Genomic DNA, 17,409 nt, shown 5'->3' on the forward strand with positions numbered 1-17,409 from the left:
GGATGCAGCCCTAATGAGTCATTACCAACACCAGTGACTGATGCAATTCTACAGTTAATTCCAGAGGAAAGGCTTGTTTATGAGAGCATGAAGGCAGCCGTCCTCGGGAAGTTCTGTAAAATCCCAGAACAGTATCTCAAGAGCTTCAAAGAGCTCAGAAAGAAAAGCGGGAAGTTATTTGAGGTATTCACACACTTGTCATTGAAATATCTGACCGGGTGGGATTCTGGAAACAAAGTTGACACATATAAAGAGATGTACAATTTGATTTTGTATGAGCATGTATTGTATTATTTTGAGTTTGACCTACACCAGAATCTTGAGTATACAACTATTCAAGAACCAAGGGAGCTTGCCAAGGCTCTGCTGACAGTTTTGTAAGTACTCAAGTCCAAAAAAAGTCTCAGGCGAGCACACCTAAACCAGAAGAGAAAACTTCAGACAAAAAAACTTAACAAGGATGGGGAGAACAAAGGTCCAACCCATTCTTCTTCAAAGTCAGATCCCAAAAGAATGAAGGGGAATCCCAAAACTCTAGTTCATCCATCCACACCAAATAGTAGACTGAAGGGAACCCTAACACTGTAACACCTATGTTCTCACCACCCAAATCTTGTTTTATGTGTAAGGAACTAGACAATAGGAATGTGGATCCTGCATGCAAGGGCTTACCCAAGCCAGTCATAGTGAATGTTGGATTTGTGGTGGAGTCCATCATTAGTTTGCGAATCCTGAAGAAGAACATCCCATTAACCATGGAGTGGCCAAATGCATATTGGTTACACTGAGTGACATCGGTAGCAGGTCACCAGAAGAGATCCCAGTTCCCAATAATACTGAACTATATTTAGAATATGTGTATATCAATGGACACAAAACTCCTGCAGGCTGAGGTACGATGGTTGTCCTCCCTACTGTCACCCAGTAGTGGATAGAGCCAGGTGAGTATATTGATGGGCCTGATTGTAGCACCAGTGGGTGTGACAGAAAGAGTAAGTGCTCCTTGTTGATAGTAGAGTTCAGCTGCCAAGGTGAAACAGCACAGCGCTGTGCAGCAGTGAAAGACTTCATCCCTGTCCCATGTATGTTGGGTATTGATTTCTCTGATCCTAAGATAGTCACAGCGGCTACCTGACTGGGGGCCAAAGTGGTCACCATATTGAACACGCTCAGGTCCTTAGGGCCTGGATTGTTACCGGAGGGCTTGCTGGAGAGACCGGCATGGCCGGTAGCCCTTTCTCTAGTTCCAAAGACTACTGAGTTGCCTACTCCTCTGGGAGGGCCAGTAGCCACTGAGGACTTTACTTTGGTAGTAGAGGACTCTGTGACTTCCAGGTGCAGTGCAGGAACCTGAGGTGGAGGACCATGTTAGCTCATATCTGCATCGGCGAACATCTACCGATGTCTGACTTAAAAGACATTTTTTAACCAGTCGAATCGCTCAAGATGAAATCGACTCAAAGGCTGACTGTTATTATGCCGCAGTTACTTAAAGCCATCCTCAGGTTCAGGAAACATTGTATCAGTGCTGGTAGGCAGTTCTGAAGCACTAGGTAAGGTGTCTCGAACGGCTTTAGCCACTGCGGCATATCAACAGTCGGCAGTGCAGTCATTTGCAGTTCGAGGGGCTTGACTGGCTCGAAAATGTCCTATCATCTGGACATCATTAGATGCTTGTCGATGCGCTCATCCCAGCTTCTCCACTGGTCTCTTGTTTTCCTTTAAGGCTGATGCCCCACAGCTGATGTGAGTGTTGGAGGCAGCTGTTTTGTCCTTGGTTTGGTTCAGAGTTTTTCTGGCACTTCCCACCTTGGAGACTTGCAGCAGTCATTGGTGTAGGCTAAGCCCACCGAAATGGACCAATCCTGGGTCCCCACCAACAATCTCCTGTATGCATGAGATCTTAACCAGAGTGCTTTGAAACATAATAGGTAAGGGGGAAACATGTAATACTAAGTCCCACCCATCTTCCTGTCAGTTGTGGATCAAAGGGGCCTTCTGGTTAATGGAGATATCTGTGATTCTTGGTTAAAGCTGCAGTTCTCCCTTGAAGCTGCAGCAAGTCTAGATGTTCTGGCTCTGTCAAACCACATACTCGTACCTTCTGAATAGGGTCACCTTGTGGGGATACACTACTGTAAATATGCAGTCCCAGACATGACAGCTCACTGTCAGTGCTACTGAGGGCTGGAGCTGGCATCAGGTTGATACAGTTACCTATAAAAGGTTGTTGGGGTTTCCTGTTTCCTTTGTTAGCCTCTGCAGCCAATCCCCATGAGGGCGTGTTTGTAATAAACTATGATTAGTATGGCAGACTTTGGTGAATGCTCCCACCAGCTACATGGCTCAACAAAAGGGCATGGCTGATCAATGGAGCCTTTGTTAGTTAATTATGCTGGCCATGGCAGGCAGAAGGTTTGACCCTGCCACTTCTGGAGGTGCATTGTGTACTCCACCTGTCATATCCCAACAAAATATGACAGGGGGTACTGCACCTGTAGGCTGTGTCCACCCAGAGTACACAGGTTTATGCATATGTCATGCAGTAAACATCGGAAAATGTCTGTGGGTCAGCCTGACTCATTTTCCAGAGGTTGATCCACCATCATTCAATTTCATTTAAAATGTCAAAAAACCCAGGTGGGTGCTCACCCACCGTGCGGATGGTCGAATTCCTCACATGAGGTTCTGCGTGTTTTGAAAGACTTTCATTTCAAAGTCTGCATTTAGTTTGTGCACATTTTGTCGACCTGAATTCAACTCAGTTTTTTTGACCCTTCTCCCCATATGCCACTCTACATCCCCACACTCCCAACATCCACCGGTTCCCTTTTCTTCCCTACATACACATACACACGTATGTTTATATGTAATTGCTCGATCTGACAAAAAGTGCATGATCAAAATGCAGGCTTTCAAATTAACATCTTTTAAAACATGTATTATGTTACAGTGATCTCTTCCAGCAGTGTGGCTTCGGAGTGGCCTCCGAAGGAACACACTTGGGCTTATTTCTGCAGTAGCTTGGAAAGTAATAACGCACAGAGATTTTGAAAGAAAACAGGGATATTTAGCGGAAACAAAACATGTTTTTTTTGTTTTTGTATTGCTTGTGGTACTCACCTGACTTAGTTAAAGGCTAAAGATGGCCACTGCAGAGAGGTAAGTCTCGATAGAAGGCCAAGCATAAAGCCATAGGGCCTCATTACGAGGCTGGAGCTAGCCGGCTGCCGTCGGTATTCATTTTTTTCCGACATCCAGAAAAGGGCAATTGCCGGGTCATTATGACCATGCCGGAGCCGGTAATTGCCCTTTACTGGGCGCCGGAAAAAATGATTCCCCATTCCCATTTGAGCCCCATAGGACTACCATCATGTTCCGCTCGCGGGGGCCAGTACTGCCACCAGGTCAGACCTGATAGCTGCAAGGGCACCCGCGAGCAGAACTCGTAGTATGGCGGCACGGTAGCAACGGTGCCGGTATCGCTACCGGCACCGTTGTTGCCTTACCGCCATACTTATAATGAGGCCCATAGATTGTATAGTCTTTGTGTGATTCCTCTGGTGGTAAACCCTTGCTTCTGTTCCATCTTCTATTCGTTCTTGTGTTATCCTGGAGATGGCGAATAGAACACAGGGAAAGCCTTCCCATAATGGACCCAGTTCAGCTCTCATCAGAGGTGGCCCGCTGGACGCAAGATAGCAGGATCCACATGAAACATAAACCTTCAGAATTCCGTGACCCTTCCAGTAAAAAAATGAGCTTTTTCACCAGAGAGTTTCAACAAGCACTCCCACCTCAAATGAATGACATTCCTCGCAGGGTTTGGTGGCTATTCCATTGGGGCTCTACTGGGCTGAGGGTTGTCCCAGACGAGGGCTGTAGTTGTGTTTGCTAGTGTTTAGGGTGCAGGGTGCAGAACTCTGCATGTCTAACTACAGAATTAGGCTGCTACTGTAGAAAAGCGGGGAAAGAAAAGAAAATACTGTGAGTTACTAAGTGTGGCACTTGCAATGTCAGGGCAGGATTGTTAAGTGGGTTATGGTACGTGCCACATGGGCATTTCAAAAGTTGAAAAGTACTAAACTGTTGAAGGCGGTGTGCCTTTTTAGTTCTGAGGGCATCTTAAAGTGCGTTGCTGCACAAAGGCTTCTTGTACACTGCACTCTGGTGTAACATGCAACTGTATATCTGAAATTAACACATGAAATAGCAGTGTTGCTGAGGAGCTTAACTCTATCTTCATGTCAGATGCAATTCGTGGTGATGGATTCTACTGTGCTATTTTATGTAATTCACTTTTATATAGCTCACTGTTGCCATTTCCATAGCCTCTTGGCACTTTGTGACCTGAAAAGAATCGGTTGCACAGACTTCCAAGTTTTCCCTAAATTACAAGTCATACACTTCAAAGAAAAAAAGAAAAAAAAACATAATTGTATGACCTTTTCAAGCATGGCGAGGGGCAACGTGAGAACTCTTTTTGGATTTGGTTATAAGGACTATAAAGGGAAGTGTAGGGCTGCTTTGCTGGTGTGTTGATTAGGCAGACCTGATTTATTTGTGCAGCTAGAAGAGTCGATCTCTCTGTGCTGGTTGGGCACTCGATATATGCGGATCCAAAAGGCGGCTCTTTTGAAGCTATCCCACTTGTTATGCTATTTACACGGTTTGCCCTGTGAGTGAGGATGGGTCGAGTGTTGATGGAGGGCAGTGTCCGAAAAGCTGCTGTTCGAGGTGTAGAGTTTGGATGCTGCTAAGTGTTTTAGAGAAGGGGGTACTAGATGTTATCACCTGTAGTGTTTCAGTGGCTAGTCACTGTGTTTAATATACGGTAGAAAGAGAATTGTGAACAGGTTAGTGAGGGGTGCAAACAATCAAGTGTACACCTATATCAATGCATAGAATGGCAAAACAAGGCATGGCAGTAATACGAAGTTATATCAGGCATAATTAAAGTCAAACCAAGTATGCAAAAGCCTAAATGACAAAACATAATTGTCTCCTTCCCACACTCCTATCACAGGCCACTGCAGACAGCAGAGTTTTCAGTTTCTCACTTGTCACTCCCTCACTCCCTCACCAAGTGTCACTCTCTCTCTTTCTCTCTCTCTCTCTCTCTCTCTCTCTCTCTCTCTCTCTCTCTCTCTCTCTCTCTCTCTCTCTCCCTCTCTCGTCTCTCTCCCTCTCTCTTTCAATTGTTTCTCCATCAATCAGTCTATCCATCTAGCAATCTATTCGTCTGTCTATTGTTCTATCTCAATAGATATATTGTACATCATGGGGCATTGGCAGAAGAGGGGAGGGTCCGACTGGTGACTTCACCCATTACTGTAAGTGAAATACTAATGGTTATCGTGGGCATAAACTTCTTGGTGCGGACAAAAACTGCCCGATATATGAGAACCCCAGATGTTCCTTTCAACTTTTTGAGGGAACCTTCTGAAAAGCGGTCCTCAGGTTGCCGTTAATCTCCCATTGGGATTCAGGTAGGTTCACTGGTTTCCTCAGATGTGTCTTCTAGCCCGAAGCGCCTTTAAAAGCCATACACCTTCAGGGACGTTCAGGAGAAGTTGGAGCAGGTTCAGTGTGATTCTTGGAAAAACACATACACACAATAACTTTAAAGTATTAAGGGAGAGGAAGGTTATGCTAAAAGCAGAGGTTGGGTAAGGATGGACGTTGGGGTTTAACGCGAGGATACCAAGCCTTGTGCATCTGCAAATGTTATCCAAGCTGGACAAAACTATGAGCACAGCAGTACATTATATCAGGAGATCCATGTACCTACTGCTGAAACCTATAAAACCTACAGGTCCCATGGGATTCTGCGTAAGAACAATTCAGCCTTTCATCCTTGTGAAGTTGATCTAATTAGCAAAGCTAAAGTGGACAATTGTAAGAATGCATGTCAGACCAGCAGAGTCAGTCACATGTCAGGCATGCCTGGGTCTGCTGCTCATCATTCTGTTATTGATGTTTTTAATATTACAATATAGGGAATTCATACGGACATGGATCTCTGAAAAGCCTGTAGAGCTGGGAAAGAGTCAATCATGCATTAGAGGTGCATGAGTTTCCATGAGAACTACTGTTTATTCCTTTAATAATAGGTGAGTCCATGGAGGCAGGCCAATGAACTCACAAAGGACAGTCGGGCTGAGGCAAAGTTGTTCACATGTCAAGCATTCAATAAGTAGGCACTGACATTCCTTTTAGTTAGGTAGGACTCCACTGTTATGATCTAAGTACATGGGAAATAAACATAACACATATCTACATTTAGAGGCATATTCTCAAAATGTGTGCTGGCATAAGTGATGAGACACACTAGTGCATCTCATCATTTGTGCCCCCAAAAGATGTGCCCCATATACAATATTTCTTTTAATGTGTGCATCATAAATGCACACTTAGAGATCATATGTTCCATCCCCTTTGCACATGTGCATAAATAAAGTGGCATTTCTGCACATATTAAGGTACATCCCGAATTCAAAAACAGAATGCATATTAAAATGTGCACACAACAAAGACATTCCCCACTGCCTCTGTGGAACAGGCACAGTGGAAGCGTGATGCATGACTGTGTCTTTTGTACCCAGGCATGCATTTACTTAAGTGTAGAACAATAGTGGCATGAGCTGGCTGCTGCTGCCCTAATTACATTGCCATCCCTACACCAGGGTAAGACATCTATTTCCTTTTATTTCACAATGAAGCGCAGGACAGATACCAGGTGCAATAGGCATTGTTCAACGTGTTCCACAAAGCAGGGCGCACCATCCCTTGCTCTCAAGACAGAGGCGTGCTGATTCTGAAGGAAGGTGAAGAGAAACACGCTGGCAGTGAAAGAAAGGCGGCTTGATGGGGGTAAGATGGGCAATCAAGAACACTGCAATCATGAACGTGCATCTCTTGCTTGACCTCTGCCATAGTTCAATGAGCTGAAGATTGGGCGAGCAAGAGATCAGAGCTGAGCTTTCCATCCTATAAGAAAAGACAGTGGGCCTCATTACGACCCTGGCGGTAAGGGGTTTACGCCAGCGTTAGCTGCGCCGACCCCTTACCGCCAATTACGAGGTCCCTTAGCGCCACGGAGCTTTTAACACCCGCTTTTAGCGGGTGTTAAAATCCATGGCGCTAAGGGACCATGGAGTTAATTACGCCACCGTAATTTACGGTGGCGTAATTAACGCCTTCCCCACTCCCATTATGCCCTATGGGGCAAAAATGGGAATGGGGAAGGGTAAATGGGGATTGGGGACTTACCGCCCCGCCAAGGTCGGAATGGGGCCCAGTGTGTCTGCCTCAAAGGCCAGCCTCAAGGATCAGATGCCGAGGATATCAGGTGCAAGCAGTCACAGCGAAGGTGCTCTTGTGCTTGGTCCCAGCCAAACCACTGGCAGGATTCTCTTCAATAAGTCCAGGGTAGCTATGGCATCATCCTCTGGCCTAGGGTAGCCCGGTTCTCAAAATAAACGTGCATTATCAACAAGTATCCACTATTTGCCTGAATTGGGGTGTCCCTGCCAAAGTACTATACGTTGTAGTAGAGTGAAGGGGCTGGCATTCAGCCCTAGCTACACAGAGAAAGGGAGCTGCTTTGGGGGGTTAGCATCTCGAGAAGGTGTGAACTTTTCCCTCAGGGCGATATCCTGTAATCAGATAGCAACCGCTCACCCATAAACAACTACTTGCATTAAAGAAGGGCGCACCATTCGAGAAAGACACCTATTTCTGGGCTTGTGGAAAAGTAGTTTTCGGTGTCCGTCGCAATATTTCACAATGTATTATTTATGTGATGTATATCAACATTGTGTTTGCCTAGTTTCAAAGCTCAATACAAAAGTTATGGCATTGCATTTGTTTTGGCCACATAGACCTATCTTGATTGCCTGCTCCTTTACCAAATCATTTCCTAAAATGTTGACTATTTCTAGAAAGACCAAATATTACTGTTGAAATTAATATATTGTAAGACATGCATTTTCTGCCTTTTTGATTCCTGCACTTTGAGACAGTGTATGTCATTAGCAGAATTACCCACAACTTCACATTCAGTAGCCGTAGCTTTAGAACGCGTTTCCAACACGTTTGGAAACAACAGAAGACCGGACTGCTTTAACAATGTAAATGTGAGCATCTTTTCAGCAGTTCACTCTTGCTATCCACTCTGTCTGCAAGTTAATGGGTCTGCTGTGGAGATGTTTAGGGTATCCAGTCAACATATCTATAAAAAAAAAAGCAGAGTGGTAAATTTCAGAGTGGACCATAACACCGAAAAACACAGCAAACATTAATTAAATAAATAAAGGGTAGTAGTGTAAATGGGTTAAAATGGGTCAGGATGGGGTTCGGGTGTCGTTATAAATGTAAAAAATAGGGGGCTTTGCGGGGACCCCCAAAATGAAAAATTTAAAAAAAACGGTATTTTGTCCATAATTACATTTACCACTCTGTAATTTTGGTTGGTAAAATCACATATAACCGATCTGTGACTGTTAGATAGGATGTTCACAGCAATTCATTCCTTGCATGAAATGTCTTGGATGTAAAAAACGAAATTGCTGTTTTGTCCCCTTACGTTTGCTTTTTACCATTTAATAAAGAACATCTATGTGATTTTGAAAAGATCATATGTTATTATTACTTGTGAGCATAGTATGTTCAGTTAGTCCAATGAAACATATACAATCAGAACTGTTTTGATTCTTTTAAGGAAGAAGCTAGAAACTCAATGTGTCTTTGCGCTTGGCCTGATTTCGCACCTGTAAACGATCATCCCGACGCCTGATCACTGTTCATCATAGCGAGACAGTGCTACAAATGTCTGCTACTGGTCAGTACCATTCTGAACTATCATGTGATTACTAATGAAATGTTTTAGATTGATTCCATACATGTATCTATTGTTCAACATTACAAAGACCTGTAGTGATTCCTAAGAACTATTACTGTAGGTTTCTTTGCACGGTTGAGGCAGCCATTTTCCCTCATGAAGACCATTAAGTTCGAAATGCATCTGATTTTTCATCTCTATGTTTCAAAGACATTTCTGACTCATTAAACAAATGTATGTATTACTTAAGAAATAGAACACAGAAACTGTTGAGGGGACTTCAGAAATCTGGATGCGTGGGGATATCACAGGGGTTCACTCAGATCCTGCCACGTCTTGTCACATTGTGGTTCTAAATAACAACCACTCTGAGTGCAAGGGAGTTTCAGCCGTGGTCTGTATACATGTATTAACTAGTTATTAAATAATTAATGTGTATCTAACAGTGGTGCACATTCTTGCTTTCATTTTCACTTGTGAAACGTCTGCAACACATTGGGCCTCATTACGACCCTGGCGCTAATGGGTTAACGGCGCCGTAAAAGGCTGCAGCGCCATTAACCCATTAGCGCCTAATTACGAGGTCCTTTTGCGGGACCCGACCTTAACGGCTGGTGTAGACCAGCCGTTAAAGTAGGGACCGGCAAAGGGACCGTCGCGGTAAGTATGGTACCGCAATTTGCGGTACCGTACTTAGCTCCTTCGCCATTCCCATTATGCCCTATGGGGCAAAAATGGGAATGGGGAAGGGCCATGGGGAAATGGGGAAATACCGCCCCGCCAACCTTGGAATGGGGCGGTATTTCCCCATTTCACCATGGCGGACACGTTACGATACCGGCACCAACCATGGTGCTAATAGCGCCATGGTTTAGCGCCGGCAGTGTAATGAGGGCCATTGAAATTAGCGAAACACAAAAAGGTGATGGCTAACCCCTAGCATTGCTCTGGGCAACCCTCCAGACCATCACTCTTCGCCTGCCAAGCCATTACAGAAGAGGAAAGACCATATGCCAATCAGGCTTGGAATTTGGCATTCATTGGATTTTTGGATTTGCCCTGGGACAGACAAACACAACTCATTACATGACACCTGTCCCCGCCCTGTGAGGCGAATTCGGAGGCGCGTTCACATTCTACATCAAATTGCCTTAAGATCATTCTGTGTTTGGCCTGTTTGGAGGAATATAGCTATTCTTTTAATATCTCTGCCTCTTCATTAATTATGAACATTTCGGATTTCTGCAAATCACACTTTTTAGGTGTGACTGGCCAGTGAAGTAGGTAATGCTGAGTGTAGGGCATGTGAACATGAGCAGAATCACGGTGAGTAGTAGATGAGGCTGTGCTAAAGGGAGTATTGGGTTTTCTATAGGATTAGAGGGACATTGCTGGAGCCACTTTCACTACGTTAATCAGAGATTGAAGTGGGCGGGAAGTAAAGGGTATAAGGTTCCTACATTTATTGGTAACATCGTCCATCATTCCCTTATTCTTTGTGGCACATTGAACTGTTCCTGAATGGCAGTTGAAGGGCATGTTCGTTTTTTGTTGCCCCTTCACTGGGAATCCTGGCCCTGTGGAATCTGCTCCATTGCCACATCACAGTGATCTTTCAACTGCTGGCTTACTGTTGTTTATTTCAGTAGCCTGCTTAGGACATAAAGACCATTCCCGAGCCGCCACATAATTCTGCTCCATCAGTGATCATCTGCATGTAAGCATGGTTAATGTGAAATTGCTGCAAGTACAGCTGTGTGCGTAGGTAATGGGCGTGTAGGAAGGGAAGCTTCAGTCTTTAGCATGTCTTTTAAGTGGAAGAGGTGTACATGATGCGTTATTAGAAATGTGAGGGTGTATGAATCTGCATGCTGTCATGGACAATGGGCCTCATTCCTAGTATGGTGGTAGTCATGGCGCTATTTGGAATGAGGCCCAATGACTGAAAGTAATGACGTAACAGTGGTCATGTAAGATGCATTTACTTCCTCTTTGTTTGAGTCAGTCTTTTTTTATTTTATTTTATTTATTTGGATGTTTATAGAGCGCCGAAAGCCCACAGGCATCAGGGCGCTTATCAGAAATCATACAGATGACACAACAAACAACGGACACATCACATTGAACTAAACACAAGTACCAAAACACCTAACTTGAAAAGCAGACAATGGGAAGATTGAACATGGCCAGAATGCTATAAACAGAGCAAGGATGCACCAAGGCAAAGTGAAAGTCCAACTGTTATTTTAAGCTGCTACCATTCCCTAGTTAGTTCAACACAATTCGAAGATTAGTAGATGAACATACGTGTTGTGAAATTAAGCATCTATTTAAGTACATTGGTAGGCTGCTAGACCCACAGCCCACAACAATACAGTCAGTATTGACAGAAGAACACCACTTTTCGATATGAATTCTCCGAAGGACTTTTAGGTCACATGTTCTCACACGATTAGGGCCCAATGTGGAGCTAAGCCAAGCCAATATCTTGTTTTTCAGGGCTTCCCGGGATTCAAATTGGCAAGGCCTGGCCACATTGGTAATGATAAAATTCCTGGGGTCTAGGGCAAAGCTCCTCAGACTAGGGTCTACAATTTTATCCATTTTAGATTTTCCTTGTCTAATGTCATTACCACGTGGCCGGCCCACAATAGGTAGTGGGTTAATAAGTGGAGTGGTAATTTCTCCCGCAACTTTAACTCCCCATCCTGAAGCAGGGATGATGCTCTTAGCCTGAAGGGGCACACCAGAAGCACAAGACTCTATGCAGACGGCTTGCCGGTCACCAAGATTTCCAATCTTAAGGTAAGGATAACCTTATCTGTTTGTGAGGAGTTATCCATTCTATCAATTTCAGAGGAAATCCAGGTCTTTAAAGGGGGCGAGGATGTAGTGAGAGAATCAGCACCCATTTCTCAAAGTCCCTTATGTTGGAACATGCCTCAAGGTCCCGCCGAAATTGCTCTTGGAGAATTCGCCACAGATCTGTGGTCTTGTAGTCCACCCGCCCGTATCCATATTAGCTGCTGCATTTTGTCCTAGCAAATCCCCCTTTGCCTTTATCTGAGCCAGCACGGGAGGAGCTCCCATCAATGTATGTCCCTCCAAATAGGTTACTTCTTTATTCTCGCCCTCCACCCCATTTATCCCTCCTATGTTGGCTTGGAAATTGGCTGATATTGACTACAGGGGTGTGCCAGATAGTGGCGAAGGGTCAACGGCGTTAAACTGTTTGCTGATAACCAAGAGGTTAGAACAGGCAAGCTGCTCTTGCCTTAGCTTTAATCTACATTTGGCGCTGAGCGCCAATACCTGTGATACATAGTTACAGTTCCTATTGCTGTCCCTATGAGGTGTCAGTAGTAAGAAAGGTAAATGGGGTTCTTCCCTGCTCATGGTGGAGATCAAATTGGTACCCTTAATGATACCTGCTACTGACTGCGTCCTCGTCACTGGCATAGTTATAAAGAAAAGTGGGTATCCACTGGGTGTTTTACACTGGAAAGTCGGTCATCAGTAATCATCTAAAAGGGAAACACAAGTCAGCATTACTCGCAAAATATGGCGTTCAAGCAGTGAATCACTTAGCGGGTGACTGACAGCCCTCTGAAGTGTTTAGAGGTCTGTGCTCCTATCCCCGTGTCTAAACATCTTGGTAGTACAGATGTAAAACACACTGGTGGGAGGGGGAATGGAGGTAAGGCAAGACCCAGGTATGGGGTTTGTATGGGGATGCACATTGTGGCATGTCAGAAGAAGGAGTTAGAAAAAGGGGTGGTATTTCAAATCTTTATTTAACAAAATGGAAAACAACCTTTCTCTCCGTACAACTAACGGGTTTCTTCCCTTGGCTGCTCGTCGTCAGGGTGGTTGTCAACTAAAGTATCCGTCCTCTGTATAAAACCTGTCCTACTCTGATGCTATCACTACAAAAAGGTTTTCAATAAACAAAAGAAGATCATCAGGAGAATGACTCCCTTCTCCTGGTTCAGCGAGTCCAGTCTGGCGCTGTTTTGTATTTTTATTTTATTTATTTTTGAATTTGTAGAGCGTGCTGCAGCCCACGGGCATTGAGGCGCTATTGAGGATACTTAAGAAGACTTGCTTGAGGGTTACAATAAGCGGCCCAAGAGTAAAAAACATATGACATTTGCTTTAGTTGGTTAAATTACAGAGAACAGTATTTTAACATTGCAAAGTGTGACAAATTCAGCGAGGAAGCATATGTCAGGAATCGCACATAGGGTACGCCCTCTAGACAAAGAGCCTAGTTTTTAAGGCCTTACGGAAGGTAGCATGAGATTCGATTGATCTGATCTGGTTCGGGAGGGTGTTCCAGAGAGTAGCAGCCATAGTTGGGAAGCTCGAGTCCCCAGCACGCACTCTCCGTGTGTGAGGAACCAAGATGCGGTTGGCATAGGCGGCCCTGTAGGGTCTGGACGCTGTTTGTTTGGAGATCCTTTGTTCGAGATACGTGGGAGCGAGTCTGTGAAGACATTTGTTTGTTAAGGCAATTATTTTGAAGACAACCCTTTCTTTGATAGGTAGCCAGTGTACCTGCCTCCTAACTAATGAGATGTGTTCCCTGCGTGATATGCCTGTTACGGCCCTTAAGGCATTGTTCTGGGCAATCAGGAGTTTAGCCAGGTTTCTTTGGGAAGTTCAGATGAAGAGGGCATTGCAATAGTCCAGTCTGTAGCTAATGATGGCTCTGGCTATGGTAATGCAGTTCTGTTGGGTCAGAAATGGCATGACAGCATTGATCAATTTGGAATGGTACGCTGCAGAGGAAGCGATGGCATTGACCTGCCTGTCCATGGTCAGACGAGGCTCTAGGTATACGCTCAAGGTCTTAATGGTTTATGATACTGTGATGGAAGTGTTGTCTATAGTGAAGGTATGATACTCCTTGTTGAGTTTGCTCAGTGTGAAGGGAGACCCAATCAGCAGGAGTTTGTTTTTTTCACTGTTTAGACATAGCCAGTTGTCTGCCATCCACGATTGAATGGTGGAGTAAATGAGGTTGAGGGTGTCCGTGTCAGTACGGTAGTCCCCCGAAAGAGGTATGAGCACCTGGGTGTCATCTGCATAGTTGGTATATGAGATGCCCAGTGAGTCCAGAATACGGAACAGAGATCTGGTGAAGAGGTTATATAGGGTAGGGGCAATGCAAGAGCCCTGAGGGACTCCACATTTGATAGGATTTGGTATGGCATTAGAGATTTTTAATCAAACTTTTGCAATAACTTCTGATTCAACAAGAAGTGAGACGAGGAGAATGATGACTCCCTTCCCCTGGTGACACTGTATTATTCTTAAAGGCTATTTTAATAAAATCTCTGGTGACAGCCTTCAAGAGTACCTGTAGTTCCCCCCAGGGACTTTCCTTAGCTTGGCCAAATGTACAACAGTTTTTCCTTTTAAATAGAACATTCAGTCCCAGGCTTCCCTGGCCTTCTGCTTGAGCAATGGGACAAGGGAGATCTAATATTCTAAATAAACACCACTGTTGTTAAAGAGACCACTCTTGTAACCTCCTTGATTCTCACAGTTTCTCCTGTGATTGTTAGGACAAGGGAGATATCTCCAGAGGCACTATGCCCTTTTGAAACCTTCCTTTTGATTATTCTGATGAGGAATATTACTTTTAATGATCTCCTCAATCTGGGTAGTTTTAGTATTGATAGAGTAAAAGGGAGATTGCTCCTAAGATGTTCTTTAGGCTTGATACCTTGTCTGCAATCACTGTGACGAGGGAGATTACTCCTGATGTACTCTTCACTTATGATTGTTTTAACACTGTTACTGCGATGAGAGAGATTACTCTTGAGATATTCTTCAATCTTGATACCTTTTCTGTAATTACTGTGATGATGGAGATTTCTCCCGAATTACTCTTCAATATTTCCCAAACCCCTACCATGTCTCGTGAGATTCCTGTTACCTTGTTGCTTGTAAGGGCACATCACCTGATCTTCCTGGGGTGCGTGGTTTGCGTCTTCTTGCCGAATGCTCTCAGCATCCCTCTCTCTGCTCACTGCTACAGCACGCTCGCTCCGCTGCTTACTACGATTTTCAGTGTCGGCGTAGTTAAAGGACCACACGGTCCACCTCCCCAAGGTCATACCACTGCAAGCCTGGTTCCAAATTCTGCATCGGTCTGTTCTCCTCTCCATAACAGGGAGTTCTTCCAAGCCTGCCATGACGTCCTCACGACCGAGGATCGCCTTTGTCTGTTCACTTCCTTGCTCTAAGGTTTGATCTTCTCGGGGTTGGCAGGCCTTTCTTGCTTTTTATTGTCTGTGGCTGGGCTCTCCCCAGTGAAGTGCCAGAGTCCCTCTTTTGTGTCAATGAGAGCTAATTCATGCTACTGTTGGACAATTTTCATCAGTACTTTCAGTACTTATCAAAGGAGTAGTTTGCATCACTCCTTCAATCTTCCTCTTATCAGTATTTTTGAGAGATCACTCTTGATCACTCTGTGTGTTCCTCTTTGTGTAAGTATTGTATGAAATGTTTTACATAAGGAAAGGAAGGAGTGTTACAATAACAGACAGTAGTTTACTGAGGTTGGCTCTTGGAAGACTTTGAGGATTGCATGATCTCACGGTTAAGGGTATTAAGATGTTCCATCACAGAATGGGAGTCCTTGTCCCCATGGGAGGAGTCTCTCTCTGTGAGGTTCCGCATTTCAACACCCCTAGGGGGATTGTTGCATAGCAGATTGACCTCCCTAGCCTCACAGGGAAGGGTTCCCCTCTGAGGAGAAGTGACAAGATACTGTGATTCGTCACATACCCTTGCCCAAATGATAGTGTCTTCCCCCTTCTTCATTCAGCAGAAATCTAGACAGGAAATCTACATTCCCTTGCTCACTCTCTTTCCTCTGGAGATCTACAAATTAAATGTATTATATGGGGATTTTGTATCTTTCCTTAAGCTTAGCCAAGTCACAGGGGTGTAATCAGTCACTAACCTGAATTCACGGCCGGTAACATAATAGTATGGGCCACTTGATGGCTAGGGCCTCTAGCTCAATGGTGGCATAGTTTGTCTCTTGAGGAAAACGTTTCCTGCTAATATACAGGACTGGGTGTTCTAAACCTTCATTCTCCTGAGAAAGAATGGTCCCAATGCTTACTTTGGATGCATCCATCTGCAGGATAAAATCCCTGTTGAAATTAGGGAACTTGAGGACAGGACAACTACATGGTATATGCTTAAACATGTTAAAGCTATCCTGTTCTTGTTTCACCCACTGAAGTTTTTGGGTTTCTGCATTCTTAGGTTTATCAGTTAAACATGGGTTATGGGTTATGATGGAATAACTATGGATAAACCAACAGTAATAACCAATGAGCTCCAAGAACACCCAAAGGTCTACTTTGGTTTTAAGGGGAGATGCTTCTTGGACAGATTTGACCTTTTCAACCTGCAACTGCACCAATCCATTCCCAACAAAAAAACAGGTACTTTCTGGATGACGGGGCCAAATGGCATTTCTTAGGGTTGTCCATTAGTCCATCCCTCCGTAAGGCCCTTATGATTTCATACAAGTGGAAAAGATTATCTTCCCACGGTTGGCTATGGAACAGAATGTCATGTAGGTATCTGCCACACAAATGTGAAAAGGGTAGCAATAGCTTATCCATCAACCTTTGAAAGTTGGAGGGTGAGCCATGTAGCCAGAAAGGAAGGACCTTGACATGGAGCAATCCTGGGAGAGTAGACAAAGCCATATTCTCTGTGTTAGAAGGGTTCAAAGAACCTGCCAATAGCCTTTCATCAAATCATTCCTGGAGATGTACTTAGCTAGTCCCTGTTTATCTATTAGATCATTATTTCTAGGCATTTGATAATTGTCAAACTGGAAGATTTAGTTGAACTTCCAAAAGTGAATACAGAACCATCATGACCCAATCTGGTTTAGCGACGAGTACTATTGGCGAGCACATAAGGCTTTCCAATGGCTCAATGATATCCACCTCCAACATTCTTTCTACTTCCCAGAGGATGGGTTTATTTTGGGCCTCAGGGTTTCTATCTGGTTTTAGGTTTACCACCTTTCCTTGTGGGGTTCCATGTATTGCATGACATTCTCAACTCTCCCATGCTGATCATTAAAGACATTGAGAAACTGAGAACGTAAGTTTTGGATGTCTTCCTGTTGCTGTGGTGTTAAATCAGGAGACACCAAACTCATTTCTGGGCCACCTTTCATCAGTAATGTGTATGTAGTCACCAATGTGGTTTCTATGTGGTCTCCTTTTCCATTCCTTTAAATGGGTTATGTGGTAGACTTAGGTTTCTAAGCTCTGGTCAGGCTGGGTTAACAGATAGCTATAAGGCCCTTTTTTCTCTAAGATTTCATATGGCCAAACCATTTAGAAAACATCATTGGGTCAGAATTGGGCAACTAGTCCCTTTTGTCCTATGAAAAACAAATAATGAACAGCCTTTCAGTCATATTGAGTCTTCTGACTCTCCTGGGCTTTTTTCAGATGTTTGGTGACTATTTCCCTGACTAAAGTCATTTACTCTTTCAACCTTTGGCCAGGTTATGAAAT

The 17,409-nt window shown here is 44.2% G+C and overlaps 1 protein-coding gene across 16 annotated transcripts in view; it reads left to right on the forward strand.

Annotated features, from left to right (window-relative positions):
- Positions 1–17,409, forward strand: part of LRFN1 (leucine rich repeat and fibronectin type III domain containing 1) — a 1,263,189-nt gene that overhangs the window by 941,743 nt on the left and 304,037 nt on the right. For 14 of the 16 annotated variants that reach the window (XM_069644265.1, XM_069644262.1, XM_069644261.1 and 11 more), the window contains one exon: positions 8,723–8,842. In XM_069644265.1, coding sequence (XP_069500366.1) covers positions 8,830–8,842 — 13 coding nt within the window. In that variant the 5' untranslated portion in view covers positions 8,723–8,829. The remainder of the gene's footprint in view (positions 1–8,722; positions 8,843–17,409) is intronic. The other 2 variants (XM_069644263.1, XM_069644273.1) reach the window with 1 other exon arrangement.

The sequence above is a fragment of the Ambystoma mexicanum genome, chromosome 2p, assembly GCF_040938575.1.
Source record: "Ambystoma mexicanum isolate Mex_15411 chromosome 2p, UKY_AmexF1_1, whole genome shotgun sequence".
Classification (NCBI taxonomy): Eukaryota; Metazoa; Chordata; class Amphibia; order Caudata; family Ambystomatidae; genus Ambystoma; species Ambystoma mexicanum.